General features: G+C 43.6%; 1 protein-coding gene across 30 annotated transcripts in view; it reads right to left on the reverse strand.

Annotated features, from left to right (window-relative positions):
* The window catches only part of LOC100195738 (calcium/calmodulin-dependent protein kinase type II subunit beta), a 190,945-nt gene that overhangs the window by 133,563 nt on the left and 38,013 nt on the right, over nucleotides 1-19,369 (reverse strand). For 20 of the 30 annotated variants that reach the window (XM_045695288.1, XM_045695290.1, XM_045695289.1 and 17 more), the window contains one exon: nucleotides 10,326-10,398. The exons of the other annotated variants lie outside the window; for them this stretch is intronic. In XM_045695288.1, coding sequence (XP_045551244.1) covers nucleotides 10,326-10,398 — 73 coding nt within the window. Of the gene's footprint in view, nucleotides 1-10,325; nucleotides 10,399-19,369 lie in introns of those variants that run through there. 30 annotated transcript variants of the gene reach the window in all.

Genomic DNA, 19,369 nt, shown 5'->3' on the forward strand with positions numbered 1-19,369 from the left:
GGGAGGGGGGACGAGGGGAGGGAGAGGGGACTAGGGGAGGGAGGGGGGACTAGGGGAGGGAGGGGGGACTAGGGGAGTGAGTGGGGACTAGGGGAGGGAGGGGGGACTAGGGGAGGGAGAGGGGACTAGGGGAGGGAGGGGGGACTAGTTGCTGTTTCAACAACTGGAGAGAGATAGAGGAGCAGCATTTTGCAAGGCACCATCAGAGATATGTGAAAGATCGTATTGGATAGATCCCATGGTGCAGAGAGAGAGATAAGGCTGCAGTAGGAGAGGATTCTGACCTGAAGACAGGAGACTGATCTCCTTCACCCAAATCCAGAAAGCTGATGTTCTGAAAGAGCTGCAAAATCTGGACCCCCTCAAATCAGCAGGGCTAGACAATCTGGACCCTTTCTTTCTAAAATTATCTGCCAAAATTGTTGCAACCCCTATTACTAGCCTGTTCAACCTCTCTTTCGTATCGTCTGAGATCCCCAAAGATTAGAAAGCTGGTCATCCCCTCTTCAAAGGGGGAGACACTCTAGACCCAAACTGCTACAGACCTATATCTATCCTACCCTGCCTTTCTAAGGTCTTCAAAAGCCAAGTTAACAAACAGATCACCGACCATTTCGAATCCCACAGTACCTTCTCCACTATGCAATCTGGTTCCCGAGATGGTCATGGGTGCACCTCAGCCACGCTCAAGGTCCTAAACGATGTCATAACCGCCATCGATAAGAGACAATACAATGCAGCTGTAGTCATCGACCTGGCCAAGGCTTTCAACTCTGTCAATCACCACATTGTTATCGGCAGGCTCAACAGCCTTGGATTCTCAAATGGCTGCCTTGCCTGGTTCACCAACTACTTCTCAGATAGAGTTCAGTGTGTTAAATCGGAGGGCCTGTTGTCCGGACCTCTGGCAGTCTCTATGGGGGTACCACAGGGTTCAATTCTCGGGCCGACTCTCTTCTCTGTATACATCAATGATGTCGCTCTTGCTGCTGGTGATTCTCTGATCCACCTCTATGCAGAAGACACCATTCTGTATACTTCTGGCCCTTCTTTGGACACTGTGTTAACTAACTTCCAGACGAGCTTCAATGCCATACAACTCTCTTTCCGTGGCCTCCGACTGCTCTGAAATGCAAGTAAAACTAAATGCATGCTCTTCAACCGATCTCTGTCCGCACCTGCCCACCCGTCCAGCATCACTACTCTGGACGGTTCTGACTTAGAATATGTGGACAACTACAAATACCTAGGTGTCTGGTTAGACTGTAAACTCTCCTTCCAGACTCACATTAATCATCTCCAATCCAAAATTAAATCTAGAATCGGCTCCCTATTTCGCAACAAAGCCTCCTTCACTCATGCTGCCAAACATACCCTCGTAAAACTGACTATCCTACCAATCCTTGACTTTGGCGATGTCATTTACAAAATAGTCTCCAACACCCTACTCAGCAAATTGGATATCACAGTGCCATCTGTTTTGTCACCAAAGCCCCATAGGGGAGGGAGGGGGGACTAGGGGAGGGAGTGGGGACTAGGGGAGGGAGGGGGGACTAGGAGAGGGAGGGGGGACTAGGGGGGAGAGGGGACTAGGGGAGGAAGGGTGGACTAGGGGAGGGAGGGGGGACTAGGGGAGGGAGAGGGGACTAGGGGAGGGAGGGGGGACTAGGGGAGGGAGGGGAGGGAGGGGGGACTAGGGGAGGGAGGGGGGACTAGGGGAGAGAGAGGGGACTTGGGGAGAGAGAGGGGACTAGGGGAGGGAGAGGGGACTAGGGGAGGTAGCGGGTAGAGGATGTGGTAAGGGGTGTGGCTTTCTATCCACAGCTAAAAACAACACATTTAAAAGATTATATTAAGGCCAACAGCATCCCTACTTGTGTACCTATCCAGCCTTCTGCTGACACTACCTGGCACCATTGTGTCTATTCAGACACAGACCACATGACCAACGGGCTAAAAATACATGGATGAAAAAAGTACACAGATACAGTAGGAAGAGTACGGACTGGACTGGTATGGTTATGATGAGGTCTGGACTGGTGTAGTTATGATGAGGTCTGGACTGGTATAGTTATGATGAGGACTGGACTGGTGTAGTTATGATGAGGTCTGGACTGATATAGTTATGATGAGGACTGGACTGGTATGGTTATGATGAGGACTGGACTGGTATGGTTATGATGAGGTCTGGACTGGTGTAGTTATGATGAGGTCTGGACTGGTATAGTTATGATGAGGACTGGACTGGTATGGTTATGATGAGGACTGGACTGGTGTAGTTATGATGAGGACTGGACTGGTATAGTTATGATGAGGTCTGGACTGGTGTAGTTATGATGAGGACTGGACTGGTATAGTTATGATGAGGTCTGGACTGGTGTAGTTATGATGAGGTCTGGACTGGTATAGTTATGATGAGGTCTGGACTGGTATAGTTATGATGAGGTCTGGACTGGTATGGTTATGATGAGGTCTGGACTGGTGTAGTTATGATGATGACTGGACTGGTGTAGTTATGATGAGGTCTGGACTGATATAGTTATGATGAGGTCTGGACTTGTGTAGTTATGATGAGGTCTGGACTGGTGTAGTTATGATGAGGACTGGACTGGTATAGTTATGATGAGGTCTGTACTGGTGTAGTTATGATGAGGTCTGGACTGGTGTAGTTATGATGAGGACTGGACTGGTGTAGTTATGATGAGGTCTGGACTGGTGTAGTTATGATGAGGACTGGACTGGTATAGTTGTGATTAGGTCTGGACTGGTGTAGTTATGATTAGGTCTGGACTGGTGTAGTTATGATGAGGACTGGACTGGTATAGTTGTGATTAGGTCTGGACTGGTGTAGTTATGATGAGGACTGGACTGGTGTAGTTATGATGAGGTCTGGACTGATATAGTTATGATGAGGACTGGACTGGTATGGTTATGATGAGGACTGGACTGGTATGGTTATGATGAGGTCTGGACTGGTGTAGTTATGATGAGGTCTGGACTGGTATAGTTATGATGAGGACTGGACTGGTATGGTTATGATGAGGACTGGACTGGTGTAGTTATGATGAGGTCTGGACTGATATAGTTATGATGAGGTCTGGACTTGTGTAGTTATGATGAGGTCTGGACTGGTGTAGTTATGATGAGGACTGGACTGGTATAGTTATGATGAGGTCTGTACTGGTGTAGTTATGATGAGGTCTGGACTGTTGTAGTTATGATGAGGACTGGACTGGTGTAGTTATGATGAGGTCAGTAGTTTTAGAGTAATTGAGTAATTATCGAGGCTAGCTATCTTCGTCCTCCAAACGTAGTCAACACTCCTAGCTGCTAGCTAGCTAGTCATCACTGCCAGCTAGCCAACTTCTACCGACTAGCAGCACTGTAGAAACTATTACATTACAACGTAACGACTTGATTAGTGTGGTGTTAGTGTTAGTTAGCCAGCTACATAGTTGTCTTTGCTGTCTCTGTATCTAAGATAGTTGTGTAGTTTGAGTAATTATCGAGGTGAGCTAGCCAGCCGCGACGCGGCGCCAGACTTAGTCAACACACCTAGTCATCATTAACCCACTGCTAGCTAGCCAACCGTTACCGACTAGCAGTGCTGTAGATACTAATACTTTACAACGGAACGATTTGACTAGTGTAGTGTTAGCTAGCTAGCTACTTAGTTGTCTTTGTCATAGCTCGATAATTGTGTAGTTTAGTAATTACCGAGGTTAGCTAGCCAGCCATCGAGGTCAGCTAGCCAGCTATTTCCGTCCCCCGCGACGCCATTTTTCCTAACCCAGCCAACTATTACCAACGAGCAGCGTTGTAGAAACTAAATACATACAAGGAACGTCTTGATTAGTGTTATGTTAGCTAGCTAGCTACAAAGTTGCTTTTGAAAAGAAGGTTGACGACATCCGATCCTCGTTTGCTAAGTCAAACGACACCGCTGGTCCTGCTCACACTGCCCTACCCTGTGCTTTGACCTCTTTCTCCCCTCTCTCTCCAGATGAAATCTCGCGTCTTGTGACGGCCGGCCGCCCAACAACCTGCCCACTTGACCCTATCCCCTCCTCTCTTCTCCAGACCATTTCCGGAGACCTTCTCCCCTACCTCACCTCGCTCATCAACTCATCCTTGACCGCTGGCTACGTCCCTTCCGTCTTCAAGAGAGCGAGAGTTGCACCCTTTCTGAAAAAACCTACACTCGATCCCTCCGATGTCAACAACTACAGACCAGTATCCCTTTTTTCCTTTCTCTCCAAAACTCTTGAACGTGCCGTCCTTGGCCAGCTCTCTTGCTATCTCTCTCAGAATGACCTTCTTGATCCTAATCAGTCAGGTTTCAAGACTGGGCATTCAACTGAGACTGCTCTTCTCTGTGTCACGGAGGCTCTCCGCACTGCTAAGGCTAACTCTCTCTCCTCTGCTCTCATCCTCCTAGACCTATCTGCTGCCTTTGATACCGTGAACCATCAGTCCTCCTCTCCACCCTCTCCGAGCTGGGCATCTCCGGCGCGGCCCACGCTTGGATTGCGTCCTACCTGACAGGTCGCTCCTACCAGGTGGCGTGGCGAGAATCTGTCTCCGCACCACGTGCTCTCACCACTGGTGTCCCCCAGGGCTCTGTTCTAGGCCCACTCCTATTCTCGCTATACACCAAGTCACTTGGCTCTGTCATATCCTCACATGGTCTCTCATATCATTGCTATGCAGATGACACACAATTAATCTTCTCCTTTCCCCCTTCTGACAACCAGGTGGCGAATCGCATCTCTGCATGTCTGGCAGACATATCAGTGTGGATGACGGATCACCACCTCAAGCTGAACCTCGGCAAGACGGAGCTGCTCTTCCTCCCGGGGAAGGACTGCCCGTTCCATGATCTCGCCATCACGGTTGACAACTCCCTTGTGTCCTCCTCCCAGAGTGCTAAGAGCCTCGGCGTGACCCTGGACAACACCCTGTCGTTCTCCACTAACATCAAGGCGGTGACCCGATCCTGTAGGTTCATGCTCTACAACATTCGCAGAGTACGACCCTGCCTCACACAGGAAGCGGCGCAGGTCCTAATCCAGGCACTTGTCATCTCCCGTCTGGATTACTGCAACTCGTTGTTGGCTGGGCTCCCTGCCTGTGCCATTAAACCCCTCCAACTCATCCAGAACGCCGCAGCCCGTCTGGTGTTCAACCTTCCCAAGTTCTCTCACGTCACCCCGCTCCTCCGCTCTCTCCACTGGCTTCCAGTCGAAGCTCGCATCCGCTACAAGACCATGGTGCTTGCCTACGGAGCTGTGAGGGGAACGGCACCTCCGTACCTTCAGGCTCTGATCAGGCCCTACACTCAAACAAGGGCACTGCGTTCATCCACCTCTGGCCTGCTCGCCTCCCTACCTCTGAGGAAGCACAGTTCCCGCTCAGCCCAGTCAAAACTGTTCGCTGCTCTGGCACCCCAATGGTGGAACAAGCTCCCTCACGACGCCAGGACAGCGGAGTCAATCACCACCTTCCGGAGACACCTGAAACCCCACCTTTTTAAGGAATACCTAGGATAGGATAAAGTAATCCTTCTAACCCCCCCCCTTTAAAGATTTAGATGCACTATTGTAAAGTGGTTGTTCCACTGGATATTATAAGGTGAATGCACCAATTTGTAAGTCGCTGGATAAGAGCGTCTGCTAAATGACTTAAATGTCTGGACTGGTGTAGTTATGATGAGGACTGGACTGGTATAGTTGTGATTAGGTCTGGACTGGTGTAGTTATGATTAGGTCTGGACTGGTGTAGTTATGATGAGGTCTGGACTGGTGTAGTTATGATGAGGTCTGAACTGGTGTAGTTATGATGAGGTCTGGACTGGTGTAGTTATGATGAGGTCTGAACTGGTGTAGTTATGATGAGGTCTGGACAATGCACAGATTGGCATATATCTTTGTGGGGAGGAGATAGATAAACAGTATAGGTAGAGACCATGAATACACACGCATGTTGGGTTGGCTGGGGGATTGTCTGTGCACTATTACTACCATGGTACAGAGCCTGTGTGTTTTTCAGGACAGGGGAGGGTAAAAAGGATAAATCAGTGGTTCTCCGTCTGTCAAGCAAATGGCAAATATATATATATATTTTACTAGGTAAGTTAACCTGTTATGGCTAGGGGGCAGTATTTTCACGGCTGGATAAAAAACATACCCGATTTAATCTGGTTACCACTCCTACCCAGTAACTAGAATATGCATATACTTATTACATATGGATAGAAAACACTCCAAAGTTTCTAAAACTGTTTGAATGGTGTCTGTGAGTATAACAGAACTCATTTGGCAGGCAAAAACCTGACAAGGTTTCAGGCAGGAAGTGGCCTGTCTGACAAGGTGTCGTTCTTCTTGTCTCTGTTTATTGAAGAGTGAGGATCTTAGCTGTCCCGTGACACTTCCTACGGCTGCCATAGGGTCTCAGAAGGCGGTAAAAAGCTGAATCGTGGCTTTGCAGGCTCTGGCTGAAACAAAGTAGCGCGTTTGGGTAGTGGCTGGTTACAGTACTGTGAGACTCAGGCTCGTGCCCGCATCGACCGAAAGCTTTGTTTACTTTCCTCAGTTTAGCTAAAAGGAGATTCCTGGTCGGAATATTATCGCTTTTTTTACGAGAAAAATGGCATAAAAATGGATTTTAAACAGCGGTTGACATGCTTCGAAGTACGGTAATGGAATATTTAGATTTTTTTTGTCACGAATTGCGCCATGCGCACGACCCTGATTTACCATTTCAGATAGTGTCTGGGACGCACGAACAAAACGCCGCTATTCGGATATAACGATGGATTATTTTGGACCAAACCAACATTTGTTATTGAAGTAGCAGTCCTGGGAGTGCATTCTGACGAAGACAACAAAAGGTAATGAACATTTTATAATAGTAAAGCTGATATTGGTGAGTGCTAAACTTGCCGGGTGTCTAAATAGCTAGCCCATGATGCCTGGGCTATGTACTTAGAATATTGCAAAATGTGCTTTCACCAAAAAGCTATTTTAAAATCGGACATATCGAGTGCATAGAGGAGGTCTGTATCTATAATTCTTAAAATAATTGTTATGCTTTTTGTGAACGTTTATCGTGAGTAATTTAGTAAAATGTTAGCGAATTCCCCGGAAGTTTGCGGGGGGTATGCTAGTTCTGAACGTCACATGCTAATGTAAAAAGCTGGTTTTTGATATAAATATGAACTTGATTGAACAAAACATGCATGTATTGTATAACATAATGTCCTAGGGTTGTCATCTGATGAAGATCATCAAAGGTTAGTGTTGCATTTAGCTGTCTTCTAGGTTTTTGTGACATTATATGCTAGCTTGAAAAATGGGTGTCTGATTATTTCTGGCTTGGTACTCTGCTGACATAATCTAATGTTTTGCTTTCGTTGTAAAGCCTTTTTGAAATCGGACAGTGTGGTTAGATAAAGGAGAGTCTTATCTTTAAAATGCTGTGAAATAGTCATATGTTTGAAAAATGGAAGTTTTTGTATTTTAGAGGAGTTTGTATTTCGCGCCACGCCCATCATTGGATAATGGAGCAGGTGTTCCGCTAGCGGAACGTCTAGATGTAAGAGGTTAATAATTAGTTAATAATGATAAGTTTAGCAGGTTATAATAAAGAGGTGTACGGGGTGTACTTATTTTAATATACTGAATGCAATATATTGATCTCACACTGACATTTGCAGAAGACGTGTGTGACCGCAGTAAATCCTTATTTGTGTCCAAAATATACAGGTCATAGAATATTGACTTTTCAGTCTATGAAATATACATTCACATGTTAGTCATTTATCAGAAGCTCTTATCCAGAGAGACTTACAGGAGCAATCAGGGTTAAGTGCCTTGCTCAAGGGCATATCAACAGATTTTTCACCTAGTCGGCTAGGTTACTAGCCCTGGTGGGAACCACACATGCGGAGAGAGTGTGCAAAGCTGTCATCAAGGCAAAGGGTGGCTACTTTGAAGAATCTCAAATATAAAATATATTTTGATTTGTTTATCACTTTATTGGTGACTACATGATTCTATATGTGTTATTTCATAGTTTTGATGTCTTCACTATTATTCTACAACGTAGAAAAAAATTAAGAAAAACCCTGAAATGAGTAGGTGTGTCCATACTTTTGACTGGTACTGTAAGTATTCAGACCCTTTGCTATGAGACTAGAAATTGAGCTTAGGTGCATCCTGTTTCCATTGATCATCCTTGAGATGTTTCTACAACTTGATTGGGGTCCACCTGTGGTAAATTCAATTGATTGGACATGATTTGGAAAGGCACACACCTGTCTATATGTCCCACAGTTGACAGCGCATGTCAGAGCAAAAACCAAGCTATGAGGTCGAAGGAATTGTCCATAGAGCTCAGAGAGGATTGTGTTGAGGCACAGATCTGGGGAAGGGTACCAACAAATGTCTGCAGCATTGAAGGTCCCCAAGAACACAGTGGTCTCCTTCTTTCTTAAATGGAAGAAATTTGGCAACACCAAGACTCTTCCTAGAGCTGGTCGCCCGGCCAAACTGAGCAATCGGGGGAGACAGGCCTTGGTCATGGAGATGACCAAGAACCTGATGGTCACACAAACAGAGCTCTAGAGTTCCTCTGTGGAGATGGAGAACCATCCAGAAAGACAACCATCTCTGCAGCACTCAACCAATCAGGCTTTTATGGTAGAGTGGCCAGACGGAAGCCACTCCTCAGTAAAAGGCACATGACCGACCGCTTGGAGTTTGCCAAAAGGCACCTAAAGGACTCTCGGACCATGAGAAACAAGATTCTCTGGTCTGATGAAACCTAGATTGAACTCTTTAGCCTGAATGCCAAGCGTAACATCTGGAGGAAACCTGGCACCATCCCTACGGTGAAGCATGGTGGTGGCAGCATCATGCTGAGGGGATGTTTTTCAGCGGCAGGGACTGGGAGACTAGTCAGGATTGCGGGAAAGATGAATGAAGCAAAGTATAGAAAGATCCTTGATGAAAACCTGCTCCAGTACACTCAGGACCTCAGATTGGGCGAAGGTTCACCTTCCAACAGGACAAGGAACGTAAGCACACAACCAAGACAGTGCAGGAGTGGCTTCGGGACAAGTCTCTGAATGTCCTTGAGTGACCCAGCCAGAGCCCGGACTTAAACCCGATCGAACATCTCTGGAGAAACCTGAAAATAGCTGTGCAGCAATGCTCCTCATCCAACCTGACAGAACTTGAGAGGATCTGCAAAGAAGAATGGGAGAAACTCCCCAAATAGAGGTGTGCCAAGCTTGTAGAGTCATGCCCAAGGAGACTCGAGGCCATAATTGCTGCCAAAGGTGCTTCAACAAAAGTACTGAGTAAAGGGTCTGAATGTGGTAGAATGGAGCCGGAGTGGATGGTTGCTGTTTTACAGGCTCTTAACCAATTGTTCTATTTTGTGTGTTTTTTCACATTGTTTGTAACTTATTTTGTACATAATGTTGATACTACCTTCTCTTATGACCGTAAAGAGCTTCTTTTCAGAACAGCAATTATTCACCCCGAACTGGATGAAGATTTTTTCTTTAATAAGTCTGACAGGAAGGATGTAATGTTGCTCTCAGACAAGGCCCACATCCCCATCATTCGCATTAAGAAAATAAGGAAAAACAGGGGGCAGAGATCAGGGTGCCTTGTGAGAATTCGTTGGTGAGTAGATAACCCGCCTCTACCATCCACTATATTGGCCAACGTGCAATCACTGGAGAATAAACTGGATGAGCAACTTTCGAGACTATCCAACCAACGGGACATTAAAAACTGTAATATCTTATGTTTCACCAAGTTGTGTCTGAAGGACGACACGGATAATCTACAGTTGGTTGTTTTTCAGTGCCTCGGCAGGACAGAACAGCTACACCCGGTAAGACGAGGGGTGGGTGTCTATTTGTCAATAACAGCTGGTGCACAATGTTTAATATTAATGTAGTCTTGAGGTATTGCTCGCCTGTTTGAGAGGGCTGGAGCGGCGTCAAAGTTTTGGGGAGGGAGTGGGAGTCAGGGGGACAGTCAGTGAATCAGCGCAACAAGAAGAAATGAACCTCCGATAGAATAATAGTGCTGTATAGAACATTAAACACACAGAAACTCGACAGAGCAACAGACAAACTGACGAACTGATCGACGGACACACAGATAGACAGACTGAGACAGAGGAGGGAGCGTGCAGGCAAAGGTGCAGGGGTTGAGGGTGGGGGGTGGGGGGGGGCAGTCAGAAATGCAGGGGTTGAGGGTGGGGGGCAGTCAGAGAACGGAGGGAAGTTGGTTTCTAGACATACTGACCTTCAGGTCCCTGTGCACTATGTCATGTTGGTGAATGTGATGAACACTGTCTAGAATCTGAGTGATACAATGACTGTGAAGACAAAACAGAGAGAAGGAGAGGAGAGGAGGGAGAGATGGAGGGAGGGCAAGGTGGAAGGAGAGAGGATAAGAAGGTGGAGGAGACAAGTGGACAGGTGAACATAATGAAGTGAGATGGAAGTGAAAAAAGAATGCCCAAATTGATGGACAGAAAGGAGGAGAGAAGGAGAAGAAGAGTTGATAGAGATGTTTGAGCCAGAAGGTTACAGGAAAAGTGAGGAGGAGGGAGTGAGAGATGGGAGGAACAGGGAGATGGAGAGAGAAATGGAAGAAGGAGGGGAAGTGAATAAATGCAGTGAGGAGTGAGGAGACAAAACCGTTTTAAACATGATGAGACACCAGACTACCAACAACGACACAGCCAGACAAACTCAGAACACAGAGAGAGAGGAGAGAGCGAGAGAGAGAGACAGGAGGAGGACAGAGAGAGAGAGAGAGAGAGAGGGAAGATAGAGAGAAAGAAAAGAGAGAAGCTGAGAGGGTGAAGGAGAAAGAGTGAGTGAAAGGGAGAAGAGTAAGAGAGAGAAAGCAGGCATGAGGAAGCGAGCGAGGCAGAGAGGAAAGAAAGGGATACAGTGAGAAATAGAGGACAGCAGTGGATCGATGTGTAACTGTTATTTAAACTAACCTGTGGATGGAAAAAATAGCAGTGTGAGTGAAGTGAAGAGGATAATGTGCCTTTCCACCCTGTGTGTATTGTGCAGTGAAGGAGTTCAATGTACTGGTTATACTGTGACTAACAGCAGGATATACTGTGACTAAGAACAGGATATAATGTGACTAACAGCAGGATATACTGTGACTAACAGCAGGATATAATGTGACTAATAGCAGGATATACTGTGACTAACAGCAGGATATACTGTGATGTCATGACGTTGGCCTCTTTGAGTACAGGGAGGACAGTTGACCCCCTCCCCCCTTGCACCATCCCCCAACCTACCTCTCCCCACCCAGGCCCTGTGTGAAAGGGTTGTAAAATTCCAGAGGAGAATCTTACAACCACATGGCCCAGTTGAGACACAGAGGGGTCCCATAGAGAGACAAAGGAAATTCTTCCAACTTACAGAATTGGGGAACCGAATGACATTTGTGTTCTGGAGAAGGTATGGAAGATTGGTGAAGAATCCAGCTACGAACTGGTCCGCTTGGTACAATTTTGTGATACTCAGAAGAGACAATATAGCCATATTACCATAAAACGGTTTATATAATAGCCTCAGCCTTGATACTTGCATACACATGGTTGTATAGAATGTATTAATAAGGATAAAGCTATTTGTAATACATTGAGATGCTATGTACTGATGTTAATGTGATAGAATTATAGTTCTGTACCAAGCTTAACTCAGTCATAGGCACGCCTCCAGGGACACAGACAGGACCAGGTGTCATGTGACATGTTCACTATAAAACCATAGCCTGATCTACTTTCTTCAGACCCGGCCTCCACTCCATTGCGAGTTGGCCAATAGGTTTGACCATCCAAGTACTCTACTGAAAGTGAACTATACCACGTGGTTAACTTTTAGACTATCGATACCGACAGAATAAGAACAAGTCTTTGATATTAATTATTAGTCTGCAGCTAAGTAAATTATATCATTGAACGCGAAGACCAACGAAACATCCATTCTATGACGACATTAATGAATGTCCCTTTGAAAGATTCATTCTAACCGAGAGAGAGAGAGAGAGAGAGAGAGTGACTAATAGCAGGATATACTGTGACTAACAGAAACATCCATTCTATGATGACATTAATGAATGTCGCTTTGAAAGATTCATTCTAACCGAGAGAGAGAGAGAGAGAGAGAGTGACTAATAGCAGGATATACTGTGACTAATAGCAGGATATACTGTGACTAATAGCAGGATATACTGTGACTAATAGCAGGATATGATGTGACTAATAGCAGGATATAATGTGACTAATAGCAAGATATACTGTGACTAACAGCAGGATATACTGTGACTAATAGCAGGATATACTGTGACTAATAGCAGGATATAATGTGACTAATAGCAGGATATACTGTGACTAATATCAGGATATGATGTAACTAATAGCAGGATATACTGTGACTAATAGCAGGATATTCTGTGACTAATAGCAGGATATGATGTGACTTATAGCAGGATATAATGTGACTAATAGCAGGATATGATGTGACTAATAGCAGGATAAATTGGGACTAACATCAGGATATACTGTGACTAATAGCAGGATATGATGTGACTAATAGCAGGATATAATGTGACTAATAGCAGGATATAATGTGACTAATAGCAGGATATACTGTTACTAATAGCAGGATATACTGTGACTAATAGCAGGATATAATGTGACTAATGTGACTAATAGCAGGATATACTGTGACTAATATCAGGATATGATGTAACTAATAGCAGGATATAATGTGACTAATAGCAGGATATGATGTGACTAATAGCAGAATATACTGTGACTAATAGAAGGATATACTGTGACTAATAGCAGGATATAATGTGACTAATAGCAGGATATAATGTGACTAATGTGACTAATAGCAGGATATACTGTGACTAATATCAGGATATGATGTAACTAATAGCAGGATATAATGTGACTAATAGCAGGATATGATGTGACTAATAGCAGAATATACTGTGACTAACAGAAGGATATACTGTGACTAATAGCAGGATATAATGTGACTAATAGCAGGATATACTGTGACTAACAGCAGGATATACAGTGACTAATAGCAGGATATACTGTGACTAATAGCAGGATATAATGTGACTAATAGCAGGATATGCTCCTAGATCTTAGTGCCGCTTTTGATACCATCGATCACCACATTCTTTTGGAGAGATTGGAAACCCAAATTGGTCTACATGGACAAGTTCTGGCCTGGTTTAGATCTTATCTGTCGGAAAGATATCAGTTTGTCTCTGTGAATGGTTTGTCCTCTGACAAATCAATTGTAAATTTCGGTGTTCCTCAAGGTTCCGTTTTAGGACCACTATTGTTTTCACTATATATTTTACCTCTTGGGGATGTCATTCGAAAACATAATGTTAAATTTCACTGCTATGCGGACGACACACAGCTGTACATTTCAATGAAACATGGTGAAGCCCCAAAATTGCCCTCGCTAGAAGCCTGTGTTTCAGACATAAAGAAGTGGATGGCTGCAAACTTTCTACTTTTAAACTCGGACAAAACAGAGATGCTTGTTCTAGGTCCCAAGAAACAAAGAGATCTTCTGTTGAATCTGACAATTAATCTGGATGGTTGTACAGTCGTCTCAAATAAAACTGTGAAGGACCTCGGCGTTACTCTGGACCCTGATCTCTCTTTTGAAGAACATATCAAGACTGTTTCAAGGACAGCTTTTTTCCATCTACGTAACATTGCAAAAATCAGAAATTTTCTGTCCAAAAATGACGCAGAAAAATTAATCCATGCTTTTGTTACTTCTAGGCTGGACTACTGCAATGCTCTACTTTCCAGCTACCCGGATAAAGCACTAAATAAACTTCAGTTAGTGCTAAATACGGCTGCTAGAATCCTGACTAGAACCAAAAAATTTGATCATATTACTCCAGTGCTAGCCTCCCTACACTGGCTTCCTGTTAAGGCAAGGGCTGATTTCAAGGTTTTACTGCTAACCTACAAAGCATTACATGGGCTTGCTCCTACCTATCTTTCCGATTTGGTCCTGCCGTACATACCTACACGTACGCTACGGTCACAAGACGCAGGCCTCCTAATTGTCCCTAGAATTTCTAAGCAAACGGCTGGAGGTAGGGCTTTCTCCTATAGAGCTCCATTTTTATGGAATGGTCTGCCTACCAATGTGAGATACGCAGATTCAGTCTCAACCTTTAAGTCTTTACTGAAGACTTATCTCTTCAGTAGGTCCTATGATTAAGTATAGTCTGGCCCAGGAGTGTGAAGGTGAACGGAAAGGCTGGAGCAACGAACTGCCCTTGCTGTCTCTGCCTTGCCGGTTCCCCTCTTTCCACTGGGATTCTCTGCCTCTAACCCTTTTACAGGGGCTGAGTCACTGGCTTACTGGTGTTCTTCCATGCCGTCCATGGGAGGGGTGCGTCACTTGAGTGGGTTGAGTCACTGACGTGGTCTTCCTGTCTGGGTTGGCGCCCCCCCTTGGGTTGTGCCATGTCGGAGATCGTTGTGGGCTATACTCGGCCTTGTCTTAGGACGGTAAGTTGGTGGTTGGAGACATCCCTCCAGTGGTGTGGGGGCTGTGCTTTGGCAAAGTGGGTGGGGTTATATCCTGCCTGTTTGGCCCTGTCCGGGGTATCATCGGATGGGGCCACAGTGTCTTCTGATCCCTCCTGTCTCAGCCTCCAGTATTTATGCTGCAGTAGTTTATGTGTCGGGGGGCTAGGGTCAGTCTGTTACATCTGGAGTATTTCTCTTGTCTTATCCGGTGTCCTGTGTGAATTTAAATATGCTCTCTCTAATTCTCTCTTTCTCTCTTTCTGTCTTTCTCTCGGAGGACCTGAGCCCTAGGACCATGCCTCAGGACTACCTGGTATGATGACTCCTTGCTGACCCCAGTCCACCTGGCCCTGCTGCTGCTCCAGTTTCAACTGTTCTGCCTGCGGCTATGGAACCCTGACCTGTTCACCGGACGTGCTTGTTGCACCCTCGACAACTACTATGATTATTATTATTTGACCATGCTGGTCATTTATGAACATTTTAACATTTTAACATCTTGACCATGTTCTGTTATAATATCCACCCTGCACAGCCAGAAGAGGACTGGCCACCCCTCATAGCCTGGTTCCTCTCTAGGTTTCTTCCTAGGTTTTTGGCCTTTCTAGGGAGTTTTTCCTAGGGAGTTTTTCCTAGCCACCGTGCTTCTTTCACATGCTTTGGTTGCTGTTTGGGGTTTTAGGCTGGGTTTCTGTACAGCACTTTGAGATATCAGCTGATGTACGAAGGGCTATATAAAAATAAATTTGATTGATTGATTTGATTGATTGATATAATGTGACTAATAGCAGGATATACTGTGACTAATAGCAGGATATAATGTGACTAATAGCAGGATATACAGTGACTAACAGCAGGATATACTGTGACTAACATCAGGATATACTGTGACTAATAGCAGGATATAATGTGACTAATAGCAGGATATACTGTGACTAATAGCAGGATATAATGTGACTAATAGCAGGATATAATGTGACTAATAGCAGGATATAATGTGACTAATAGCAGGATATAATGTGACTAATAGCAGGATATAATGTGACTAACAGCAGGATATACTGTGACTAATAGCAGGATATACTGTGACTAATAGCAGGATATACTGTGACTAATAGCAGGATATAATGTGACTAATAGCAGGATATAATGTGACTAATAGCAGGATATACAGTGACTAATAGCAGGATATACTGTGACTAACATCAGGATATACTGTGACTAATAGCAGGATATAATGTGACTAATAGCAGGATATAATGTGACTAATAGCAGGATATACTGTGACTAATAGCAGGATATAATGTGACTAATAGCAGGATATAATGTGACTAATAGCAGGATATAATGTGACTAATAGCAGGATATACTGTGACTAACATCAGGATATACTGTGACTAATAGCAGGATATAATGTGACTAATAGCAGGATATAATGTGACTAATAGCAGGATATACAGTGACTAACAGCAGGATATACTGTGACTAACATCAGGATATACTGTGACTAATAGCAGGATATAATGTGACTAATAGCAGGATATAATGTGACTAATAGCAGGATATAATGTGACTAATAGCAGGATATACTGTGACTAACATCAGGATATACTGTGACTAATAGCAGGATATAATGTGACTAATAGCAGGATATACTGTGACTAATAGCAGGATATAATGTGACTAACAGCAGGATTTGATGTAACTAATAGCAGGATATAATGTGACTAACAGCAGGATTTGATGTGACTAATAGCAGGATATAATGTGACTAACAGCAGGATTTGATGTAACTAATAGCAGGATATAATGTGACTAACAGCAGGATTTGATGTAACTAATAGCTGGGACTAATAGAAGTGACTGGGATTAATAGAAGGGAGACAGCCTGCAGGATATGATGGGACTAATAGCAGGATATAAGGTGACTAATACGTTATAGGAGTAGAGACAGAAATACATTATACTGTACGGGTAGAGACAGATATACATTATTCTATAGGAGTAGAGACAGAAATACATTATACTGTAGGGGTAGAGACAGAAATACATTATTCTATAGGAGTAGAGACAGAAATACATTATACTGTACGGGTAGAGAGAGATATACATTATACTGTAGGGGTAGAGACAGAAATACATTATTCTATAGGAGTAGAGACAGAAATACATTATTCTATAGGAGTAGAGACAGAAATACATTATACTGTACAGGTAGAGACAGATATACATTATACTGTAGGGGTAGAGACAGAAATACATTATTCTATAGGAGTAGAGACAGAAATACATTATACTGTAGGGGTAGAGACAGAAATACATTTTTCTATAGGAGTAGAGACAGATATACATTATACTGTAGGGGTAGAGACAGAAATACATTATACTGTACGGGTAGAGACAGATATACATTATACTGTAGGGGTAGAGACAGAAATACATTTTTCTATAGGAGTAGAGACAGATATACATTATTCTATAGGAGTAGAGACAGAAATACATTATACTGTACGGGTAGAGACAGATATACATTATACTGTAGGGGTAGAGACAGAAATACATTTTTCTATAGGAGTAGAGACAGATATACATTATACTGTAGGGGTAGAGACAGAAATACATTTTTCTATAGGAGTAGAGACAGAAATACATTATACTGTAGGGGTAGAGACAGAAATACATTTTTCTATAGGAGTAGAGACAGATATACATTATACTGTAGGGGTAGAGACAGAAATACATTATTCTATAGGAGTAGAGACAGAAATACATTATACTGTAGGGGTAGAGACAGATATACATTATACTGTAGGGGTAGAGACAGAAATACATGTTTCTATAGGAGTAGAGACAGAAATACATTATACTGTACAGGTGGAGACAGATATACATTATACTGTAGGGGTAGAGCCAGTGTCTCTCTCTCTCTCTCTCTCTCTCTCTCTCTCTCTCTCAGACCCTGAGGAAGACAGAGCAACCACAGTCACTTTCTTCAGACTGCCCACATATGCGACTGGGTCAGCCGGTTTGAGCCACAATGTTGCTCTTGTCTCAGAAGTACAGAAAACAGATACTGGGAAGTGGAATCACTAGATGTAGTCCTTGCGTCTCAATCAGATATTGATTGTATTCATGTTATTATGCTGAGCATTGAGCTATCAACAGGGCTGGTTTCAGGCGTATGCGACATATGCGACTTGTAGTAATCATGGCCAAATACCGACGGGGAAAGTGATTTCATTAGTCATTTTCACACAGAAATCATATTAACATGGTATAAGTCATTACACAATGTGTAGAATTGCAGAAAACGTGCTTTAAAACTTAACTTCAAAACACATTTTTCTCTCAAGAGGAGAGCCATTAAAATGGTTTGCTGCGTTTCCCCCCCCCCCAACCAAATCTTGCTTAGGGCTCCCAAAAGGCGTTTCAACATGGCTATTAATGTGGAAAACATGTATCTTGTGTTTAATAACAGAAAACACTTTAGATCCTGTTCTACATATGTGTTTTGTCACGGCAACAAAACATTTGAAGCTATTAAAACAAATGATCTGAGTGTGTGACTAATTATGTCAGCTAATTAAAGGTCCACTTATTGCTGGTCTCCTATGAAAAAGAGAGCAGGGCTGACCTGGATGACTGACTGACACACACACACACACACACACACACACACACACACACACACACAGAGAGAGAGACACACACACACACACACACACACAGAGACACGCACACACACACAAACACAGAAACACACACACACACAACAGTACAATTCAGAGACTTGTGTTCTCTCAAATACAGTACAGCACATTTATAGTACAGTAAAGACACCTGCCTTCATTTACAGTATTGTTTACAGTACAGACACATGCCTTCACTTACAGTATAATGTATTGTACAGTACAGACACCTGCCTTCATTTACAGTATCAATTACAGTATAGTACAGACACCTGCCTTCATTTACAGTATCAATTACAGTACAGTACAAACACCTGCCTTTATTTACAGTATCAATTACAGTGCAGTACAGACACCTGCCTTCATTTACAGTATCAATTACAGTACAGTACAGACACATGCTTTCATTTACAGTATCAATTACAGTACAGTACAGACACCTGCCTTTATTTACAGTATCAACTACAGTACAGTACAGACACATGCCTGCATTTACAGTATAATTTATTGTACAGTACAGACACCTGCCTTCATTTACAGTACCATTTACAGTACAGTACAGACACATGCCTGCATTTACAGTATAATTTATTGTACAGTACAGACACATGCCTTCATTTACAGTACCATTTACAGTACAGTACAGACACATGCCTGCATTTACAGTATAATTTATTGTACAGTACGGACACCTGCCTTCATTTACAGTACCATTTACAGTACAGTACAGACACATGCCTGCATTTACAGTATAATTTATTGTACAGTACAGACACATGCCTTCATTTACAGTATCAATTACAGTCCAGCACAGACACCTGCCTTCATTTACAGTATCAACTACAGTACAGTACAGACACCTGCCTTTATTTACAGTATCAATTACAGTTCAGTACAGACACCTGCCTTTATTTACAGTACCATTTACAGTACAGTACAGACACATGCCTGCATTTACAGTATAATTTATTGTACAGTACAGACACCTGCCTTCATTTACAGTACCATTTACAGTACAGTACAGACACATGCCTGCATTT

This window comes from Salmo salar, chromosome ssa15, assembly GCF_905237065.1.
Source record: "Salmo salar chromosome ssa15, Ssal_v3.1, whole genome shotgun sequence".
Taxonomy (NCBI): Eukaryota; Metazoa; Chordata; class Actinopteri; order Salmoniformes; family Salmonidae; genus Salmo; species Salmo salar.